Raw genomic sequence first — 23,268 nt, 5'->3', positions numbered from 1 at the left:
GTATGAATGTACGTATGTATGTATGTATGTATGTATGTATGTATGTATGTGTAACCTGGGTAGTCAGACCAAGATCTGCATTATGTTACTGCCCCTTTAAATGAAGTTGTTGACACGTTCTGCAAACTGAGTGATCACCTTTCTCTTGTTAGACGATCTTTGGTATGTTCTGCCTCAGTGCGCAGAGAGCGCTACAGCGCTACCGAGTGGTCATCTTCGTTTAACATTCTTTCTTTACATCTCTTTTGTTAGAGAAGTCAGTGCTAACTTAACAAATTTACCCCGAGAGGAAGGGGGTTGTGGGCACATTTACCACTGGTACAGGGTTGTGGCACGAGGCGAACCCACTGGAACCCCTTTTTTCCATGTCCTGTCTTCGCCAACATCCCCTCATCCAGATGCAGGTCTGAAAACATGGCCCACAGTCCCTTCGTGGCACCGGAAAACATGCAAATGTCCTCCACAGGGGGCCGGCGTCGGGCCGCCACCCACGTGATCCCCGGGCCGATATCCGCGTCCTCCGCCTGTCTGCGTATCCACTCACCCCTTGTGACATCCGTGATGTCCCTGTCCTCGTCTGTCGGCTCCACCTCTTGCACTCGCTCATCCTCCCGTCCCGCTCCCCCAGGGGGCGGCGTGTTGAGGGCAGCAGGGCGAACACCACCGGCGTCGATCTCCACCTCGGCTTTCTACAGTGCAACCGTGGGGGGGGGGTGTAGCGGCTAGGCTGGGCCGGTTCCCCCGGCGGTAACCCCCCAGGCTCACCCGGAGACACGAGTGTCGCTCTCCCGACTGCAACAGCATTGCAGGTAATGTCTCTCACTTCCCTCTGGCTGTTCAGCACGATCCCCGCTCTCCTGATTGTCTCGTCACTGATGATGATGTCCCCCTCTACCGGCTGGTATGCAGAGCAGCTAGCCTGGGCCGGCTCAAACGTCACTCTCCTGCCCTGAATAACCGGCTCTGCACTGCTCCGCTGCTCCGCTGCCTGTTGCTCCGGCTGCATGTCTCCCCCATTCCCCAAAGTCCCCGTGCACTCTCTGGCTAAGTGCTCAGGCGAACGGCACGTCCAACAGAGTCTCACCTGCCCGCCGCCTGCACGTCTCTCTTCTCCCGCTGTCCCCCGGTCCCCGACAGCCTTTCGACACTCTCTGGCCAGGTGTCCCATCGCTCCACATAACCAGCAGGCTCCCGGCCTTTCCCAGTACCGTCGCGCCGTGTACCTGGTCTTTCCCCCGGGACCGCTGCGACACCACCTCGCTAGATGGCCCGGTTCTCCGCATGTCCAACACAGTCTCTTTTGTGGCTCCTCCGGCCGTTCTCCCCGCTGCATTACCTCTGTGCTCATCAAATCCACCCGCTGCATGACTTCCCGCAGCGCCCGCATCACCTCCACTGCCCAGGCAGGAGTCGCTTCCACCAGCCGTCTGACTTCTTTCAACACACAGGCTTCCATGCCCGCCAGCATCGAGCTGATCCCCGTCGTCAGCTCCTCTTTCCTCCCGTTCCCCGATGGCCATTCTCCGCCGCGCACCATCGCACGTGGTGCTCTTAGCAGTTAGCACCCCTGGTAGCTAACCTACTACCGCTATGTTCGCTTGAACCCAAAAGCTGTATCACACACAGTCTCTTTTGCCGTTCTTTCTCACCCTCTCCCCTCTCGGCCGTCGCAGAGGGATATCGATCCCACCTCTAGACACCAGTGTAACGAATCAGGTATTCGTCCAAGGAACCAGGAGACTTGAAGTTGGTACAGGGCTTTTATTCTTTGGCTACACATCAGCTCCTAGCGGTAGCTTCGCTGCTAGCTCCACACACGTCCAGTCAACGCTCTCTCATAGCTTGACTGCCCATGCCTCAGACAGGATGGTCACATACACACCCTTCCCCCTAGGAACACACCCACACATATCAGTTCCTAGCTAAACACGGAAACACCACATTACACGCCAAACCCCGGATCGCTACAGTATGTATGTATGTATGTGTGTGTGTGTGTGTGTGTGTGCGTCTGTATGTCTGTATTACTGTATTACTGTATGTACGTACAGTATGTATTTATGTATGTATGTATGTATGTATGTATGTATGTACGTACGTACGTACGTACGTACGTACGTACAGTATGTATGTATGTACGTACATAGTGTATGTATGTATGTATGTACTGTTTGTTTGTTTATTTATTCAAAATAAAGTCCATACCAATCATATCAAGTGTAACTCATGTGGTGTTAGGGTTAGGGTTATGTATGTACTGTATGTATGTATGTATGTATGTATGTATGTATGTACGTACAGTATGGTATGTACGTACAGTATGTACGTACATTGTATGTACATTGTACGTACACTGTATTTATGTACAGTATGTATGTATGTATGTACAGTATGTATGTATGTGTGTATGTATGTGTTAGAGAATGGAATTTCAACCACTCCTCATCAGCAATATATATATATAACAGCTGATATAAACCAAATTAATCGAAACCAGGAGCCAGAAAGATTTCTTATAAAAGTATATTTGGTAACACTTTATTTTAAGGTACACATATTAACCACTAACTAGCTGCTTATTAGCATGTATATTAGTAGCATATTAGCTGTTTATTAGCCATTATAAAGCACTTATTAATGGCTTATTCTGCATGATCATATTCGACAACTAGTAGGCCATTAACTACGAGTTTTCCCTCAATAACCTCCTAATTACTGCTTATTGATAGTAAATAAGCAAGTTGTTGTGCATGAATTATGATCCTAATAGGCTTTGCTCAGTATGGGCATTATAAGGTGGTAATACCACAAGAATAGTTATTCTTTGTTAATAACTCTTAATAAATATGGTCTATTCCATTTAAGAAAACACAAAACTACAAGTGTTACTAGTGTACAATTAACTCCAAACTAAGTCTTAATAACTCAGAATATGTTCGCCAATCTAAAGTGAGGTCTTATTCATAATTACTTCATTACTAGTTTGACACTTAACCCTTGTACCCTCCTTATATGTTTTGCCTGTTAAAACTCCTAAACCAGCAGCTGGATATTGATAGTCAATAGTTATTTTTTATATTCATAATAATTATTATTATGATTTTTATTGATTCTTATCCATTGGTAACTTAATCTCTCATACCTCATATCAACATTTCATGCTTACTCAGAATTTTAACCCCTCAAATGCCAGTTTACTGTACTTACACTTTACAGCAGAAAACACAAAATTATTATTTTTTTCCTTCCCATCAATGCCACCTGAATATTCCCCGGTGGGATTATTTTAGCCTCGGATTTGTCACATTTTTCACGGAGGAATTATTTTATTACATCTTTCATCTTTTGAGAATTTGACTTTTTTTATTTTTTGCCTGTTAAAACCCCTAAACCAGCAGCTGGATATTGATAATCAATTATATTCATAATAATTATTATAATTATTATTATGATTTTTATATTGATTCTTATCCATTGGTAACTTCATCCCTCATACCTCATATCAACATGTCATGCTTACTCAGAATTTTAACCCCTCAAATGCCAGTTTACTGTACTTACTGTACAATCAAATTTACAGTAGAAAAGACAAAATATGATTTTTTTGCATACCCATCAATGCCACCTGGATAATCCCTGTGGGATTATTTTAGCCTGGGATTTCTCACATTTTTCGCGGAGGAATTATTTTCTTACTTATTTCATCTTTTGATTATTGCAATCCTTATTATCCATCCATATTTTTTGCCTATCTGGCTGCTTGCCAGATATTGATCGACAAACGACGATACGCGCCGGTTCTGTGACACGGAAGTCCACAGGATGTATCTGGAAGACGACCCGGATGTTGTTCATGAGCGATCTTTGCCATCCGGGTGACTGGCCTGTGGTCACCTGCTCCCAGAGCAGCACGGAGACGTAGAGAGAGGCAGACATCCAGACAGACATCCGCACCGAGGCGTCCAGCAACATTACCCGAGAAAGAGCCTCGTTTCACGGCTTTGGATTTACTGTGCATCGGTGCTTTGAGCGCACCTCAAACCGGGAGCGATAGAAAGCTCCTACAACCACAAAACACGACGATATTAGAGATCTATGGTCAATTTTCGACGGCGATTCCAGTCATGCTATCGGCGAGTCGCTCCGACGAATGAGCGCGGAGATACGGACGTATTGTCAATGAAGGTGAGTTTCAGGAAAAAATCATGAAACTGCTAATTTTCGACTGCCAGCTAATTTTCACAAAAAACATAAGATAGCTTCATTGATCCATCAATCTCGGTCTAAAGGCTTCAAATCAGTAGTTTGCACTGGAAAATCCGGGTTCTCAGGTCATGTGACATGTTGCTATGACGACCACTGTACTGTGTATTTCATGTTAAACTGCATGCAATTGGCTGCTACGCCAGCACTGATCAAATACAGGGGTGGGGCCAAACACAATAGAAGCTACAAATTTGATGTATTGACTCTAGCTGAGAGGTGTAAGATCAGAAAAATAATTATTTTTGGGGAAAGTAGGTGGGAGTCGATTTTTGTTTTTTGTTTTTTTGCTAAATTAACATAGAAATCAATGGGAAAAATATGCAATGGATTTTGAATGCTTGTAACTCCACCAAATTGTTCAACCAACTCCAAGGTTAGATATTAAGGTCAAATTTAAAGGTGTTTGGTCCAGGATGCCCGCTGAAAAAAATAAAATAGATTAATTTTGTAAAAATTTCCTGGAGGTCTCAAAAAAGTGGTTTTAATGGTTTTAATACACCGGCTGCTGGTTCTTAGGGGTTCTAACGTGATTATAGCACTTACTTTTTGCCAGGAACACTTTTTTAGCATGGCGGAAGGGTGAATTACCATGATAAATCAAAAAAACATGATGGGGAAAGTTTCAGCCCTGAACTCCCAAAACTTTTTTTTCCACAGAAAAAAAAAAACACAAAATACACCTTACGATCCAGCTGCTGGTCCAGGGGGGTACAAGCAGCTACGAGCAACTTTTTCGATTGTTATTAAACAGTAGGGTTGTCACGATACCAAAATTATGACTTCGATACCGATACCTGCCTAAATATCGCGATACTCGATACTTAAACGATACCACGGCAAAAAGCTAAAACAACAGGAAAAGTCGTGTAATAATGGACGACAGAAGAACATGGGAGTTAAAATTCATGTTTTGAGTCTTCATCATACTTTATGTGGTGTTCAAAGATAGCTGGGGAAGGCTGCCTCAACTGATTCTGCTGGCATCTCATTTGACTCAATAGAAAATGAGGAAATGTGTTCAGTAGAGCGCAGAATAGAATAATGTCTGTTCAGTCTACTTTAGTGTAATCTGAGTTTGAGCTTCATCATTAAGTGACAGATTTACAGTTAATCTCATGTATCTTTATTTATTTCCACAATAAAATGTATGTGGTAGCCTATGTGGTGTCAAGTGTTTTCTTGTTTGTTCATACATGTAGGCTAGGTGAGTTTTTGACAATTAGTATAACATTAATCATGGATTATTCTAAATAAATAAATAATTCTCAGTGTTATTAAAGCTTTTACATGGTAATATGCAGTAATCTGATGTTCCTTATACTTAGTGTATGTGATTTATTTGACAGTTAACGTTATACAGTTTGCAACCTCATATCACTCTTAAACACCGTCATATAGCCTACCCCCTTGGCAGAGGTTAGGCGCATTGCCTTTAATTGCCTCGTCAAACGAACTGAAAAACGTTTGCTTGTCACAAAATAAATCACACTCGCTTGACTTGACGTTATCACATTCGCTAAACTGTGACACTTTGTACTAGTCGGATCGTCTGTTGGAGAGATGCTTTGGCAAGTCAAGTGGACGTGTTGTCTCCCTTTTGCCTGTGTAAACATCGTTTTAAAGACGGACAGCTTTGATGTCCGTGCATGCTTCGGCATAGCCGTTGTAATCTGACTGTATGGTTGTAATATTAAGTGCTGACTCTGCCCGTGTGGGCCAGATTCAACATACGCTGTTAGAAATGACAAGCAAACCCTATCCTGCTGCTCTCAGGTAGGATAGAGGCTGCAGTGAAGGCGAAGCGCTGTGTGTGTCAGACAGGCAGAGCGAACGAGAGAGAGAGAGAGAGAGAGAGAGAGGGAGAAAAGCCAGCAGGCAAAATCCGTAGAGATTCAACACATTAACGTTGCTTCCCATGGTCAGAAAAAGTCGCCAGATTTGTCGCTAGTTGCCTTTGAGAAATAAAGTCGCCACGTGGGTCTGAAAAGTAGCTAAATATATCGACAAAGTCGCCAAGTTGGCAACACTGCATGTCGGCTGAACAGAGGACTGGAGAGTGGAGTGTCAGTGAGACAGGGGAGGGCGGACTTGGCACGCCCACAGGGAGTTGAAACAGACAGAGCAAAGCTGCAGCACACAGACTCCGGTGGAGAAACAGACGGTGGCACATGGATGCAACGCAACTCATGTCATTTTTAAAAGTACCGGTACTAAATTAACGTGGTATAGTATCCTTTTTAACGTCAGGGTATCGCGGTACTGTTGTAGTACCGGTATACCGTGCAACCCTATTAAACAGTATAAATTTAATATCAATGCATCACATCTTACCTCTAATAGTAGACGAGACCAACGCAGAGTAGTCTCGCTTGAAGCCCGAGTGAATCGGCCAGTGTTAGTCTGTCTGTGGCCAGGGCAGATCAGGAAGTGAAATGAAACGGTTTGCAGCAGCCACTTCGGCCATAACCACAAAATAACTTCCAAAAACCTGTTAGAATATAACGAGAGATGTTCGCGAGAGTATGCGTGGCGTTCACATTGTTTATGCTATGTTGCTAGGCAGCGCGAACGGGTGAAGGCAGGCAGCTGCGTTTCACTTCCGGGTTTCACTTCCGCGTTTATCCGGTTTGGCGGTAAGGAGAGAGAGAGAGAGCCCCCTGTTGACGCGAGTTTAGACAGACACAGACTTAATAATCATCTAAGGGAGCAATCTCCGATTCACACGGCTTTGGTCTCAGCTACTATTATAGGTAAGATGTGATGCATCAATATTGTAATTATACTGTTTAATAACAATCGAAAAAGTTGCTCGTAGCTGCTTTAACCCAAACAGGTTCCCTAATCTAAAGTTGCCTCCTCTTCATAGTTAGTAAGTCGACTACAACACAAAACTACTACAATTAACAGACACTATTCAGTATATGGTTATACCTTGAAAGTTTGTTAGGTCTGTGATTCAAATGTCTATTCCCATTCAGTGGTAGAGGAACAAAGATACATTGCTAGCATTTAAGCACAAGACTTTAGATGAAAACGGCTTTAAGATAATGAAAAACGGTAGATTCAATGTGTCAATTTTTTTGACTGGTAGTCAACTTGCTATCTGCAACTACATTTCACACAGGCTTCATACTGGATATTTTTTCCTGATGTCATGTAAAAGCATTCCAAGTGGTCCATTTATGTGCTGGTTTCCACACCAGTAAGTCCACTCAATTACATCCAAGTGATCTTTCAACATACTTTCTGTGCGGTTCCCTCTTAGTCTCCAGATTGTTGACTTGAAAACCCCCCAAAGTCTCTCCAGGTTGTATGTGCACCAGTAACAGGGTCAACAAAAAATTCTCGATAGTTGACGGTCAGGTGATTGTACCCTTCGTCCTGAAGACGGCGGTAAGACCTCCATCCAAATTGCAATGATTTTATTTTATTGTATTTTATGGCACTTTATGGCACTTTAGACTTTTAGTCTTGTCAGTAACTGTTTACTATCCCATGCCCTATGCCTGATGATGCCGGCTAGTATAGAATGTAATCTCTTGTGCTGCTGCCTGGCCTGTCATCAGATATGGTATTTAAGGTGCTACTGTAAATGGTTTAAATCTGTGTGATCCTTTACACCTAAAAGCTCTTGTCAGTATCTATAAATCTGTTCTTTAATGTTTTAAAAAGTGGTCCATTAAAAAGGAGATATTTCTACTTGTGTTGACTTTGTTCCTCTACCACTGAATGGGAATAGACATTTGAATCACAGACCTAACAAACTTTCAAGGTGTAACCATATACCGAATAGTGTCTGTTAATTGTATAGTTTTGTGTTGTAGTCGACTTACTAACTATGAAGAGGAGGCAACTTTAGATTAGGGAACCTGTTTGGGTTAATAAGTGTCAAACTACTAATGAAGTAATTATGAATAAGACCTCACTTTAGATTGGCGAACATATTCTGAGTTATAAAGACTTAGTTTGGAGTTAATTGGACACTAGTAACACTTGTAGTTTTGTGTTTTCTTAAATGGAATAGACCATATTTATTAAGAGTTATTAACAAAGAATAACTATTATTGTGGTATTACCACCTTATAATGCCCATACTGAGCAAAGCCTATTAGGATCATAATTCATGCACAACAACTTGCTTATTTACTATCAATAAGCAGTAATTAGGAGGTTATTGAGGGAAAACTCGTAGTTAATGGCCTACTAGTTGTCGAATATGATCATGCAGAATAAGCCATTAATAAGTGCTTTATAATGGCTAATAAACAGCTAATATGCTACTAATATGCATGCTAATAAGCAGCTAGTTAGTGGTTAATAAGTGTACCTTAAAATAAAGTGTTACCGTATAGGTAATAACCATACATTCTCCTATACACTGTGTTATAGAAGAGACTGAATCTCAATGTATACATCTGATCATGTCATACAGAGTCCAAATATTCAGCGATGACTGACAGTTTAACATATGCTTTATACTCGGAGAGAGGAGGAAAGGCAGAGAGGAGGGGAGATCTTGTTCTTGTAGTTTATTAATGTCCCAAAGGGCAAATTGGATTACAGCAAGGCGTAGAGGCTTGAAACATAAAAACATAAAGTGCAGACCATACATACAATGTCATAAATAATCAGAATGTAACAACATTTAGACATACGATGGGCCAATATAAAAGAGCATACGTCTGGTGCGGCTGATAAATAAATAAATCAACACTAATAACTTAAGAACGAGATGAGCCAGCGGCTGGTACGGCCGATAAAACAGTATAAAACAAATTAAAAAACAAATTAAAAACAAATTAAAAGACATAAGAAGAGCTAAGAACATAAAAGAGCCGACTGCTGGTATAGCAGATTGATGAAACGTTAATTCCTCAGTAATCTTTTCCTTCCTCCAGCAGCATTCACAGCACGGATGGAGGAGGGGACAAAGGAATACTTATACCTGTTTTTGGTGGTCCGTGGGACACACAAGCGGAGGCCGGATGGCAGTAGCATATAGTCTGAACTGAGTGGGTGGGCACTGTCTGAGCGGATGGACAGAGCTTTTTTGAGCATCTGTCTGTTATAGCTAAGGTCAAGGCTCTCCAGTTGGATGCCGGCTACTTTAGAAGCTGTTTTCACAATTCTCCAGAGGGAATTTTTATCCTTGATACAGAGGTTACCGTACCAACAGATAAAGGAAAAGCAGATCACAGATTCAATATAAGCACTGTAAAACAGTTTCATCAGGCTCTTGTCTACTTGGAACTTGGCTAGTTTCCTCAAGCAGTAAAGGCGTTGCTGGCCCTTCTTGCATAGCATGTCGGTGTTTAAGTCAAATTTCAGTTTGTCATCAATAATCGTGCCCAGGTATTTGTAGTTGGTTACAATGTCCACTGACTGACCATGGACGACACTATTCTGGGTAGTACGGGGGGGACGTCTGAAATCGATACAGATCTCTTTCGTTTTCGAGATGTTAAGTTCTAGGAAGGCGTCATTGCACCAGGACAAAAAGTCATCCAAAACCTGACCGTGGCCAACCTCATCATCGCCAAGCAGGCTGACGATGACAGAGTCGTCAGCATACTTGACGATGAATCTGTTGTCATGGCGGCTACGACAGTCATTGGTGTAAAGAATGTACAAGAAAGCAGATAGAACACAGCCCTGAGGTGAACCAGTGGAAGTTGACAGAAGGCTGGACAGTATTTCGTTAACCCTTACACGTTGAGATCTGTTCGTTAAGAAGTCGAGGATCCAGCCCACCAGACATGGATCTAGACCGAAGGCGCCAACTAATTTCTCTACCAGAACATGGGGCTGAATGGTATTGAACGCCGACGAGAAATCAACAAAAAGCAGCCTAGCATGATTTTTACTTCCTTCTAGATGCTTATAAAGCAAGTTGAGTAGAGTGGCAGTTGCGTCTTGAACGCTCCTACCAGCCCTGTACGCGAATTGAAGAGGGTCTAGCAGGCTCTCAGTTTTAGCCACGAGTTCTGTCTTGACTAGTTTCTCGAACTGTTTCATGATCAGAGAGGTCAGAGCAACGGGTCTAAAATCGTTCAGTGTTTTTGGGTTGTTGCTCTTAGCAACAGGCACAACGGTGGACTGCTTCCACATGGACGGCACCCTCTGCTGGGTGAGAGACAAATTAAATATGTAATTAAAAATGGGACCCAATTGCTCCGCGCAGGACTTTATTATCCGACCGCCAATATGGTCTGGACCCGCACTTTTTCTAGGTTTACACCTTTTAAAACACTTGATGACTGAGATGAACTTTGGAAATGTGTGTGCGTCGTGCAGTCTGACTGAGAGAGTTATCAGTTGTTATTGGACACGATGCACTGCCCATGGTCTCAGCAAAAGAGTCCTCAATGCCACGGGTGAATCTATATGTGTGAGATGTCATGTCATGGCATAGCATAATTATGCGTATGCAATTATAGCTTATAGATTAGGACAGGCCCATGGAACTTATATTTTTCTCCAACAGTATGTATGTATATTGTATGTATGTATGTATGTATGTATGTATGTATGTACTTATTTATTTATTTATTCAAGTGTAACTCACGTGGTGTTGTTGTAGAGCAGGCTGATGAGGCAGTCGGACCTGGGGGCGTAAACGTGGAGGAAAAGGGTGAGGTAAACGACCACGGCCAGGCTGAGCAGCAACACTTTGAGTGACAGGCACATCCTGACGAACACCACCACCCCCAGCATGGACAGCAGGCAGCAGTACAGGTAGTACTAGAGAGAGAGAGAGAGAGAAATGTGCAGGTGACAAGATGGGTGTGATGTTCAATCAGGGCTGTAGTGGCATTATACATTGAGAACGACAAATCCCGCCCAATATTTAAGCCTGAACAAATGTGTCCCCCCCCGATAAATTGATGTAAAAAAATAATAAAACAGATTTACTGTGATACAGTTGTTCGTGGCGCTGGCTCCTAGGGGAGAGCAGAGCAAGGAACTAACCATTCTACTAACACGGAAATTGATGTAATGGGTATATATACCACTCCCATAACGTGTGTATCACTTAGGGTGTCGAGTCATAGTCTATTTTTAATTTGTCTTTATTGAATGTTTAAAAACTGCATGTTTAAATAAGAGTAGGCTTATTATTATTTCCACCCACCACTCATTTAATTTGGTTAGTTACTTTCATGTAGAAAGTTTGGAAGGAACAAGCGGCATGCTGGGAGAAATATGTAAGCTGCTACCTTGTGTTGATTTGTTAGTCACTGTTGGAGAAAAATATTCAGATGCGCTCATCATCAGGGCCGGATTAACACAGTGTGATTTCCCCAAGGTGACCCAGACTTGAAGTGCCCCCCCCCCCCCACACACACACACATACAAAGTGAAATCTACTATGGCAATAAATACCACCAATTTACATGACTGCATTGCTAAAGTAGAGCCTCAACACACACATACCAGACACAAGACACAATGTAGATGATGGGGACTAACATCATCACACATGAATACAATTGGGCTAATTTAATTTACAAGACTCAGCTTTCCAGTCACACTAAATTTCTGCAATTCCAATATTGTTTAGGGATCCTATATGCAGAAATATTCAGAATAGGCCAAAATAACACATTTATAATGCATGTATTTTTGGGGAAAGAATAACATGGATTAGCATAAAGTGGGCATGTGTAAAGGGAGACTGGGGCACTAATAGAACCCATTATTATTCAGATATCTTGAGGTGACAGGTCAAGGGACCCCTTTGAATATGGCCATGTCTGTTTTTCCCTTTCCAAAATGTTGTCGAAGTTTGGAGCGGTATTTATTTACCCCCCTTGCTGACGAGCTAGCATGTCCTGGTTGGTATCAATGGATGCCTTAGATCTTCTAGTTTCATATGATATAAGTAGCTTCGCTCTAGCTTTAAAAATGAGCCTGCTACAACCCGGGCAGGGAGGGAGAGGTGACATGGAGGTGAGTGAGAAAAGGTGAATAATGACATCACAACAATCTAATCTTAATGTTAATATTCCTCTAATCTGGCGACAAAGTGGCCATTTTTTTTTTGCTGGTGCCCGTCCCCCCCAATGTTGAATCGGTGGCTATGGCCTTGTGTTCAATGCTTGATAGTTTGTATCTCATACATTTTACTGCATTAGAATAAGCTTGAATTCCGTATTGGCAACTAGGGTTTGACTATTGATAGTATAATAGATGGATTAAGTGAGCGTGACGTCACCCATTGGGTTTTGATAGAAGAAAATGAGGCTTGAATCTCCCGCTTCCTGCTCATCGTTGATTGGTTGAATGGATTAATTCTACACTGAAGTACGGGGAGAGGGGGCGGCTGCCCCTAGCGGCTGCCAGGGGAGTTTCCGAATTTGTCTCACAGGCTTGAACTGATCTTGTTGTTCGCTTCTGGTTGCTAGCTTGCTCGCTGGCTGGCTGGTTGCAGTGGTGAAATGGTCCAGGAAAACAAATATAATAACTTTTAGCCTGAAGGTATGGGCGAGTAGCAGTCCAGCCAGCCGACCACTGTATTGTCCGGGGCCTGGCCAAGAGACCATGGTGTGGTGTGAGCCTGGTGTGAGCCTGCAGCCTGCTAGCTGCTGCTAAGCCTCCACAAGGTAAACTGCTATTATACTTATTATCTTATAATTATATCCTTATATCTATGGGCAAACTCTAAACTTTATAACTGAGGTGGATTTGATCACGCACTTGGTGCTCTGCTATGTTGGACTGTTTGAGTGATGCTCATGTTTGTAAGCTAACGCTAGCTCGATTAGCATCGTGTGCTAACGTAAACATGCGATCAAGGTGGCGAGCACCGTTGCTATGACTGTAACCGATTTGGTGGCATTAATGTTATAGTGATTAATATAACACGGTGTTGTTTGTTTCTTCAAGGGATGGCCGCCGGAGTACCATGGTGGAGCAGGAACAGCAAAACACAACAGAGGCACATTGCCCCCTGGTCAAATGATTTGTGAAAATTAATGCTACGTTTTAATACCCATGTGCATGGCTCATTATATAATTTTCTGCTCTCCTGAGCTTATAATGGTAACGTTAACATATTACTGTGAGAATATCGCTGATCATCAGTTGTTCAACCTAGGATATTGCAATAACACAAGCCAAATGCTGACCATAGACTGTATAATGCTGACAGATTTGAGACTTTGAGAGATTTACTTTGAACCATTTGGTATATGTATCTGCCAGTGTGCTTTTGTCAATAAACATTGCCAACAAAGAACCTTGTTGTGTAGGCTATGTACTAAGGTAAATCATGTACCCGAATGTGAATGTACCGCAAATATCACAGAACGAGCCCATTATAGTTGTCTGGTCAGAGCAGGCATGTTGTTAATAAGATGTGATAAAGATCGTTGATGTCGAGTGAACCAGCTTGGACCAAATGACGAGAGGAAGAAGAATGTGAAGATGGAGAACCAACCGACTGCTTCAAATCAATGAATGCTTTATATGAATTGAAATATGGTTATCTGTAACAATTCGGCATAGGCTACACCATGCAACATATATTTCGATATAATTCAAACTTTAAGAATGGTTCATTTTCCACCATGGTGGCTGGACTGCTGTGAAATGGTTATATTTGTGTTAAGTGTTGCTTGGTGGATTATCAATATATGCCTAATTTACCAGAAGACATATGCATGCAAGACTTTAGGCTATGTTGAGTTCTATCAATCTGATAAAGTATGTTTTCAAATAAGGATGACATATTAAATTGCTGGGCTTGGCGGATGCCTCAAGACAAGTGTGTATCATCTTTAAATGTCCAATACCATACAGAAGAGCAAATTGAACAAACGACCAACAGCATTCAAGTCTGCAAAAACTTGTGATGTTATGTCACGTTAACATAACCTTATGACACTTACTGTATAACATGGGCAGACCATTTAACGTTACTTTACATACTGTTAGATAACGTTAAATGGTCTGCCATGTTATGAACGTCACATTACATGTATGCTATCTATACAGTTACATGTGTCTACTAATATTATTAAAATATCATAAAGTAACGATATTTTCTGATAATTTGCTCAACTATGACTTTTTATTATTTTTAATTATGACGTGAGAGCATGAAAAATACTTGAAATTGTTTTTTCAGACCATAAACTCATATGGAAAGTGTTTATAGACCGAGAGAGAAGTTGGCTCGTTTCCCATAGAGTTGAATGGATGTTCCTGGGGAGTGCTACACAAACTGCGCCCCCCCCGCTGGCCATTTGAAAGAATGCAATTTCCGCATAGGCTTCAAAAAGAGGGAGGCTGAATTGGGCACTGGGTTTGACCAATAAATCAATATTTTGTGTCAATAAAAGGTACATTAAAATGTTTCTATTTTCATGCCAATAAATTGTTTCCCCAATAAAATGTCCAAAAACATCTTATGTAGCAGAGAAAACTTCATATCTGAAGTGGACAACACTGATGGGTTGACTTGATATATCTGATATCAGCAAACCAACACTAGTCTAGGGGGGCACGGTGGCTCAGTGGTAGAGCTGTCGCCTCACAGTCAGAAGGTCCTGAGTTCGATTCTCGCCTGGGACACTGTGGGCGCTGTGGTTGTGTTCCCCCCCATATCTTCAGTGCCTAATGCCCAGGTGGGGTATCTCGTCGTAAGGGTTGTGTGGAGTTTGCATGTTCTCCCCGTGCTCCCCCAGGGGGTTCCTCCGTATATAACCCCCCCACCAAAAACATGCAGAAGATCAGATCGTCATCCAACCAGTGACGACAACATCCGAAGTTGGTCCCTGGGCGCTGTACGAGAAAGCGACCACTGCTCCTGGCCTGCCCCCCGGAGGAAAGGACATGCCTGGATGGGTTAAATGCAGAGGACACTTTTCACCGGCCACCGTCAGCATGAGTGTGTTGTGGCCGCATGCATGTATTGTGGTGTTCGTGTGACAATAAAAGACGGGGCTTGTCCCGTTACGAGAGAGAGTTTTTTTTTTTTGTCTGACCCCATTGATTATGACAATACCAGAACTGAATATCAATCAACTTGTATTTCAGACTCTGTGTCCATAAAACAAGATATACTATACTATACTAATATAGAGTTTGGCTATTAATGGAAATGACAAGGCTTAGTGTAAAAACCCATATGTCATATGGTGAAATGCTCCTTTAAAGACACTCACAGGCACAGTGTAGAGCTTCAGAGCTTCTAGCTCTGTCCTGTTGGTGGAGATCGAGGTGCAGTTGTTTCCTGGGATGAAGAACTGAGGAACATCATGATAAGAGGAGAGAGAGAGAGGGAGAGAGAGAGAGGGAGAGAGAGAGATAATTTTTTATTTTGAAACCTCTATTTGCTCAAAACAGAGTTTTGTCTAAATACAATGATGCTATATTCTCAAAAAGTGACAAAGACAATTTAGCTCAAAATTAGCCATACAAATTTATCATCATAAAGAAAGAAAGAAAGAAAGAAAGAAAGAAAGAAAGAAAGAAAGAAAGAAAGAAAGAACTGATCTACTGAAAAGACAGATGGATAATGGACACAAGGATGGACAGATTTAAGGACAAACTGTATGGAAGGAAACTCACAAAGTTGAGGATGGCCATGAGCAGAGTGACAAGCACACAGAGAGCCACCACCAGGAGCCGCAGCGCCGCCCTGCTGGAGACACCATGCGACAGCCCCGAGATCCACTGGACACTCAGCGGCATCTTAGAACTCCACCTCTGAAACACACACACACACACACACACACACTTCTTACTAATGTACTAATGCCGCCTTTCAATGGCATAGTACCGGCTCATCTCGCCTCACCTCTACCATGTCTGCCAAGATTAGGCTGTGAAAAAGAAGGAGATTCGGCAATTGCACCCCCCTCCCCAAATTAGATCCATCTGGTTCGTCTAAGCTCCATCAATGGTGTGATCCATTGTTCTGTCGATTCTGTCTTCTTGAAACATACTCGTGCTACCTTATCTGTAAAGGGGGGACTTGTGGACACATAGAACAACAACAAAACCCAAACATAACACCCAACCTGCCGGACGAACTCAACGCGTTCTACGCAAGGTTTGACCCCTCTGCCAGAGTACCCCCCCTCCTCTCCTACCCCTCTCCGCCACCTCAACCCCCCACCACCCCTCCTCCTCTCCGCCCCCTCACCCCCCACCCCCCCTCTCCGCCACCTCCCCCCCCTCTCCTCCCCCCGCCACCTCTCCCCCCCACCACCCCTCCTCCTCTCCTCCCCCCCACCCCTCATCACCCCCACCCCCCCCATTCCCACCTAACCACCAACCCCCCCTACCTCCCACCCCCCACAGATCCAGACCGCCCTCTCACCATCACTGAGGATGAGGTGCGCCGGTCGTTCTTGCGTATCAACCCACGCAAGGCGGCCGGCCCGGACGGCATCCCCGGGCGTGTCCTCAAGGCCTGCGCCCACCAGCTGGCAGGCGTATTCACAGACATTTTCAACCAGTCCCTCTCCCTCCGACAAGTTCCCTCCTGCTTCAAAGCAGCAACAATCATCCCCATTCCCAAGCAGCAGAAAGTGACCAGGCTCAACGACTGGCGCCCAATAGCCCTCACGCCCATAGCCAGCAAGTGCTTTGAAAAGCTGGTTATATCACAGATCCGCCCCACACTCCCCCCGGACCACGACCCACTACGATTCGCATACTGCCCCAACAGGAGCACAGCGGATGCAGTAGCACACGTGCTCCACACTGCCCTCTCCCACCTGGAGGGGAAGGACACCTATGTGAGAATGCTGTTCGTGGACTACAGCTCAGCATTCAACACCATAGTACCCTCCAGGCTGGTAAGCAAGCTCAAGGATCTGGGACTAAACACAGCAATGTGTGACTGGATCCTGGACTTTCTGACAGACCGCCGCCAGGTGGTGAGAGTGGGCAACCTCACCTCCTCCCCACTGACCATCAGCATAGGAGCGCCCCAGGGATGCGTCTCCAGCCCCTTCTGGTACGACCTCTACACCCACGACTGCGTGGTGACTCAAACCTCGGACACCATTGTGAAGTTTGCAGACGACACAGCAGTCGTGCCGCTGATCTCCAGGAGCGACGAGACGGCCTACAGAAAGGAGGTGGAGGCCCTGGAACAATGGTGCCAGGACAACCAGGCCGGGCATTAGATACCAAGCAGGCCAGGCCGATATGGGCCGACGCGCGTGAAATTTGGGCCGTTTGAAGCCCAATTTGGGCCGTTTGAAGCCAGATTTGGGCCGTTTGAAGTCCAATTTTACAATGAGATGCACCCACTTTAACCCTGAAGTGTAATTATTACTTCAGACTAACTAATAAAGTAATAAAACCACTAGTAAACCAGTAGGCGGCGCCTGGCCTGCTATTCAGTGAGTGGCCTGACTGCAAGCACCCAAATTTTTTATTATTATTCTGGAATAAAAGATCGATCCAAAAAATCGTGACATTAAAAATCGCGATACTTAGGTGAATCGATTTTTTCCCCCACCCCTACCCAACAGTCACTACACGGACTCAGACGCCTGAAGAAATGTGGGCTAAGGCCAAAAATCCTCAGGGACGTCTACAGAGGCACCATTGAAAGCCTGCTGACTGGCTGCTTCACCACCTGGTACGGGAACTGTACCACCATGGACCGCAGGGCGCTAAGAAGAGTGAGGCGCGCGGCCCAGCACGTAACAGGATGTGAGCTACCAGAACTGCAGGAACTGTACAATCAGCGGTGCCTCAGGAGGTCCCTGAAGATCATCAAGGACACATACCACCCCCACAACAGCCTGTCCCTCAGGGAGGAGATATAGGGGCCCAAAAGCACGAACAAATCGCCTGAGGGACAATTTCTTCCTGCAGGCCACGAGACTCCTTAACACACACAAATAAACAATCATGTAGCAGCTGCTACAATGACACATGATAATTATGCCTATGTTATTTGCACCTGTGCAAACAGAATGTTAAATTATGTTTTAAGGTGTCTACGCTAGAAAAGAAAAGGAAAAGTTTACTGTTATTGCTTGTTGTTCTCTTGTTTTACTGCATCTATATGCCCTGTTTTTGCACTGTTATACTGTTATTTGCACTATGTTATATATATATGTTATATATTATATGTTATAACTGAGCCTACAGCACAAGAATTTCACACGTGATACTTGTACTACGGAGTGACAATACAAATCTTGAATCTTGAATCTTGAACCCATTTTCATTCAGATATCTTGAGGTGAGAGGTCAAGGGGCCCCTTTGAAAATAATTTTCCCTGGCCAAAATTTTGAGAAATTTTGGAACGTTATTTAGCCCCCTTCCCTGATAAGCTAGCATGGTATGGTTGGTACTGTACCAATGGATGCCTTAGGTGTTCTAGTTTTATGACACCAGATACTTCACTCTGGCTTTAAAACTGATACAGCCAATGGATTGAAATCAGGAGATTAACGGGATAAATGACCAATCGAGAGCACAGCAGGAGAAAGGGTTAAAAATAGGGAGACTCCCGTGAAAATCTCGAGTGTTGGCGGCTATGCCTCTACTCGTCTCTACTCGCTTTTGATACCTGTTGGTTTTCCACTGCAAATTGTACCCCCAATGATGTGCCCACCCCCCACAATCCACTGGGAGCTCCCTTTATAGTGAAAACTAATACAGTAGCCTACTTCCCATAAAGCCACGGTTGTTGTCCATCACACCTTAGAGTAAGTATCCTGTAGTTTTCAATCCAGAGGGGTTTTAGTCATGTCCGAGCCTTTTCCATTCCCCTCAGAAACAACTGAAAATGGCTGTTGAGGCTAAGGCAGAGGACAGATTTTGATTTCAGAAGAGGCTGAATGCAGCCAGACAAAATACTGCTGAAAAAACAGGAGCGTTTGGGAAATCCTACACGCTACCGTTAACATACCTGTATGTGCGCAATCATGACGATTCTCTCTGACCAATCAGTATTCTGTAGTGTTTTCAAGTCACTTTTTGGTTTTGCCTCAGCTTGACAGAGGTGGTATGAAAAAATATCCCCTCAACGCAGTATTTGCCGAATGGGAAACCAAAAAAGGTGAGTAGGGTCAAAATACTGCATAGTGTGCTTTTTTCTTCTTTTTGTGTTTACCTCCAAGTATCCAGTCAAAGTGAGGGACAGAAGCAGCACCAGTACAGGGAAAGTGGCACCATAGGACACGGCCATTACAAAGTTCCTAGGGAGAGGGGTGGGGAGAAGATATAATTACACATCATTAGTCACTCGAGTGTATGAGTGAGGGAGCAAATTATTTCCAATTTCCAATCATGTTTAGAGACCCCGCATGCAGAAATATTCAAAAATAATACATGAAAATAACACATTTATACTGCCAAAAACTGCATGGCATTAGCATCCATTTAACCCCTCCAAGATGATTTGAATGAATTTGAGGTACGATGAAGTGCGACTCACTTTTCGGAGACAAGCATCTGGACCGTGAAAAGAGTTACGAAGATCAGAGTGATGCAGCTCATTGACTGGTGCAAACCTGTCACCTCTGAAAAGCGGAACTGCAACACACATTGTAGCTTGAGGACAGTCAAGGGCATGAAAAAACATTGTTACCATATGGATTTTGCAGACACACACATGACATGCTCGTGCACACGCACTCACACACGCACGCATGCACACACACATGCACACAGTTACACACACTGCTGTATCAGAAATCTTTAATATAGAGCAAGACACCGCATCTTCCAGTCACTTCCTGTATCTGGATTCACCACTGCCATGCCCACGCCCACTTAGATGACCGGGTCAGCCAATGAAGTTTCATACCATTGACAGACAGCCAATCACAAGCTGATGACCACGCCCATTTAGGAGACCGGAAGAGTACAATTTGTTATTATTGGCGGAGCCTGCAGCAGTGGAGTGTCTCTCTATATGAAAGGTCTCTGGCTGTATGACTCTGGTTCATGAGACAATGAAGCTACCTCTTTCTCCAGGCTCATGTCATTGAAGAGCAGGGTCAACCAGTTAAGCTTCTTGGCTCTCCTCCTGTATGACAGACATGAAGAAAAAGATCACACCCATGTGTTGAAGTAAGCGGTGCAGGTTTGCGTAGGCCGGACCATTCTTCCTCACCCCCCTCCCCCCTCTCTCTGGTACTGTGTGTATGTGTGTGTGCGTGCGCGTGTCTGAGTGTGCGCATGCGTGGTGCGTGTGTGCGTGTGCGTTTATTTCCCTCTCCACGCTCGCTTTCTTGAACTTCTTTGAGAATTTGGTCATTGTAATTATTCTAAATAAAGTAGGAAAACTCTCGCTTCCTAATTCCGCCCCCTCCATGTTTGCGGATGGGACATGAGTCAAACTAAAAAAGTACATGCCAAATAAATTTATCCTAAAGATGGTTTCTGTCATTTTAGGTAGTTCTTATCACGATGATCTATGTTCAAGTGCATTTTCTTAATAGTTATTGTGGGTGATTGACAGCTGTGACAGCCACTCTCAAGCCTCTATCAGACTGAGGGGCTCAAGCGTGACTTATGCTAGACATATGGACTATCGCACAGAAATGAGATACACGGAATCCTGACGAGAAAAAGTTTTGAGCTTTTATACTCCATGTGGGTTTCTCCTCACGGAAGTGACTATTATTTTTGAAAACTCAAATTTGCCCGCAGATGCGTCAGGTATATTTCGTGCTTCAGCCTGACTCTACTGTGCATACTTGTGCCCCATGATGTCACACAAGCAAGATGGCAGCTCGCAGAAACAAGATATTTTTGGCTTCACTTTTGCATAGTGGTAGGAAGTGGAGACAGACACTGCGTCGTCCATATATTATAATAGACAGATTTTTTTTTACTCATTCTGACATCACATGTCATCAGTGATTGATGTCATCAGTGATGTGAAGTTGAGCAATTGTGCGTTGCGCATGGTCTGGGTTTATGGAGCTTTGTGATTTTACAGTACTTAGAAAATCGATAAAACACCTTTTTCAATGTCAGAATTGAGGCTTTGACTATCAATTTCTCCAAAATGATACAGTGAAAATGCTTCATTTGATGACAGTCTATAGGTAGGCTATAGGGATATACTGTGCCCAAATATGTCAGCCTTTGTCTGAACTTATGGACCAATGTGATTTTAAAGCCACTTTAATCTCATAAAGAAAGACAATTTCAGGGAATAATGATTTTCCAATGGCTTCTGTGTCGAGCAATTTATTTAGCTCAGTGGTCTAGACTGGAGTCGAATCGTGCTTTTATTTTGAAAAACCAGTCCCGGAAATGCTTGTTTTCCCCATCTTGTTGATAGCATCAACATGCTAGTACCAAGCGAAACTCCTGCTACGATCGGTCAATAAGGTAGGACTTTTGTGACATATTCAACAACACTCATTCCATACACTATGTGTGTTGTAATGTCGATCTAGTGTGGTAAAGTAAATGTGAGAAAGGATGGCTGAATTGTGACACTTTACTTTTTAGCCCGCTCCGAACACCGGTGAAGCAGCGGTACCGTTACATCACGAATAGACGCGCATCAAAATCCAAGTGGCGGCTGGCTTGACTGTGGTTTCGCAAACGACGGCTCAGCTGACCGCAGTCTTTGGAGGGCCAATAGACCAATAGAGGTGACATTCTCCCTGTTACAAGTCATTCTACCATCTTCAATGACTAAAAAGCTGTTATATTAAGGTGAAAAAGTTACTGATTGGGGCTTTAAACGAGCGCAAACGCTAAATTACCGCTTTTGCGATGATAGGACACCAAATCCTTTAGCAGAGTGGCCGTTAATATTGTGCATTCAAATGTGTTTTGTCAACTTTGTCGCTTGTCATATCCTCTCTCACTGTACTAAAAACTAATGTCATATATATATATATATATATATATATATAGTCATATCCTCTCTAACTGTACTAACAACTAATGTCATATATATATATACATATATTGTCATATCCTCTCTCACTGTACTAACAACTAATGTCATATATATATATATATATATATATAGTCATATCCTCTCTCACTGTACTAACAACTAATGTCATATATATATATATATATATATATATATATATAGTCATATCCTCTCTCACTGTACTAACAACTAATGTCATATATATATATATATATATATATATATATATATATATATATATATATATATATATATATATATATATTGTCATATCCTCTCTCACTGTACTAACATTATCCTCTCTCACTGTACTAACAACTAATGGAAACAAAACCATGAAAAGAATCCTTTAAAAACAGGTAATGACAGAATTGTCCACAGAATTACCCAGCAGCATCCAGCGTGTCCAGCGATCCCCTCACATCATTATCCACAACCAGCCTGGGAAAAAAACAACACATTAGACACAGCTTCATCCATAAGACAACACCTCATGCCTTAGGGCAGGGGTGGCCAAAGCTTTTTGGTTGTGGGCCGCATACAGAAAAATATAAGGAGTTGCAGGCCGGTTGCACAAAGAACCTTAAGTTAAGATTTTCCTTATTGTACGAGTTAAGGTGTCCATAAAATAGAATCGGCTGCACAAAACACCCTTAACTCTTGTGCTTACGTTTTCCTTAAAATGTTTAACCTTAAGGAGAAGATGTTACTGTTACTTTAAACACAGTTCACACTCAAACAAAATGCAAACCCATTTGAGAGAATAATAGAGAAAGTTTAACAATTAGTGTTAAGAATTGAAAGGAGCTTACCAGCTGGGGCTGTTCTGAGCAGGTGGTGTCTCCTGCAAACACGCACACGCACACACACACACACGCACGCACACACACACACACACACACACACACACACACACACACACACACACCCACACACACACACACACACACACACACCCACACACACACACTATAGAACAGGGGTGGGCAATTATTTTTCATGGGGGGCCACATGAGAAACCCAGATTGTTGCCCAGATTGGGGCCGAACAAATATTGTCATGCCGTAACCCAGGAACTTTGATGATAGAGAGGACCACAAAAAAATGTCCTCGC

General features: G+C 43.3%; 1 protein-coding gene across 2 annotated transcripts in view; it reads right to left on the bottom strand.

The window, feature by feature from the left end:
• The window catches only part of LOC310789855 (adenylate cyclase type 2), an 84,728-nt gene that overhangs the window by 15,063 nt on the left and 46,397 nt on the right, over positions 1 to 23,268 (bottom strand). For both annotated transcript variants that reach the window (XM_083651555.1, XM_083651554.1), the window contains exons 12-19: positions 22,967 to 22,998; positions 22,542 to 22,595; positions 20,213 to 20,276; positions 19,683 to 19,780; positions 19,359 to 19,443; positions 15,841 to 15,978; positions 15,435 to 15,515; positions 10,832 to 11,007 (exon numbers count right to left, since the gene is read on the bottom strand). In XM_083651555.1, the coding sequence (XP_083507681.1) occupies positions 10,832 to 11,007; positions 15,435 to 15,515; positions 15,841 to 15,978; positions 19,359 to 19,443; positions 19,683 to 19,780; positions 20,213 to 20,276; positions 22,542 to 22,595; positions 22,967 to 22,998 (728 nt within the window). The remainder of the gene's footprint in view (positions 1 to 10,831; positions 11,008 to 15,434; positions 15,516 to 15,840; positions 15,979 to 19,358; positions 19,444 to 19,682; positions 19,781 to 20,212; positions 20,277 to 22,541; positions 22,596 to 22,966; positions 22,999 to 23,268) is intronic.

Source organism: Poromitra crassiceps, assembly GCF_964638095.1.
Source record: "Poromitra crassiceps genome assembly, chromosome: 15".
NCBI lineage: Eukaryota > Metazoa > Chordata > Actinopteri > Beryciformes > Melamphaidae > Poromitra > Poromitra crassiceps.
The sequence above is the reverse complement of the archived record's forward strand: the minus strand, read 5'-3'. Positions and strand labels throughout refer to the sequence as shown.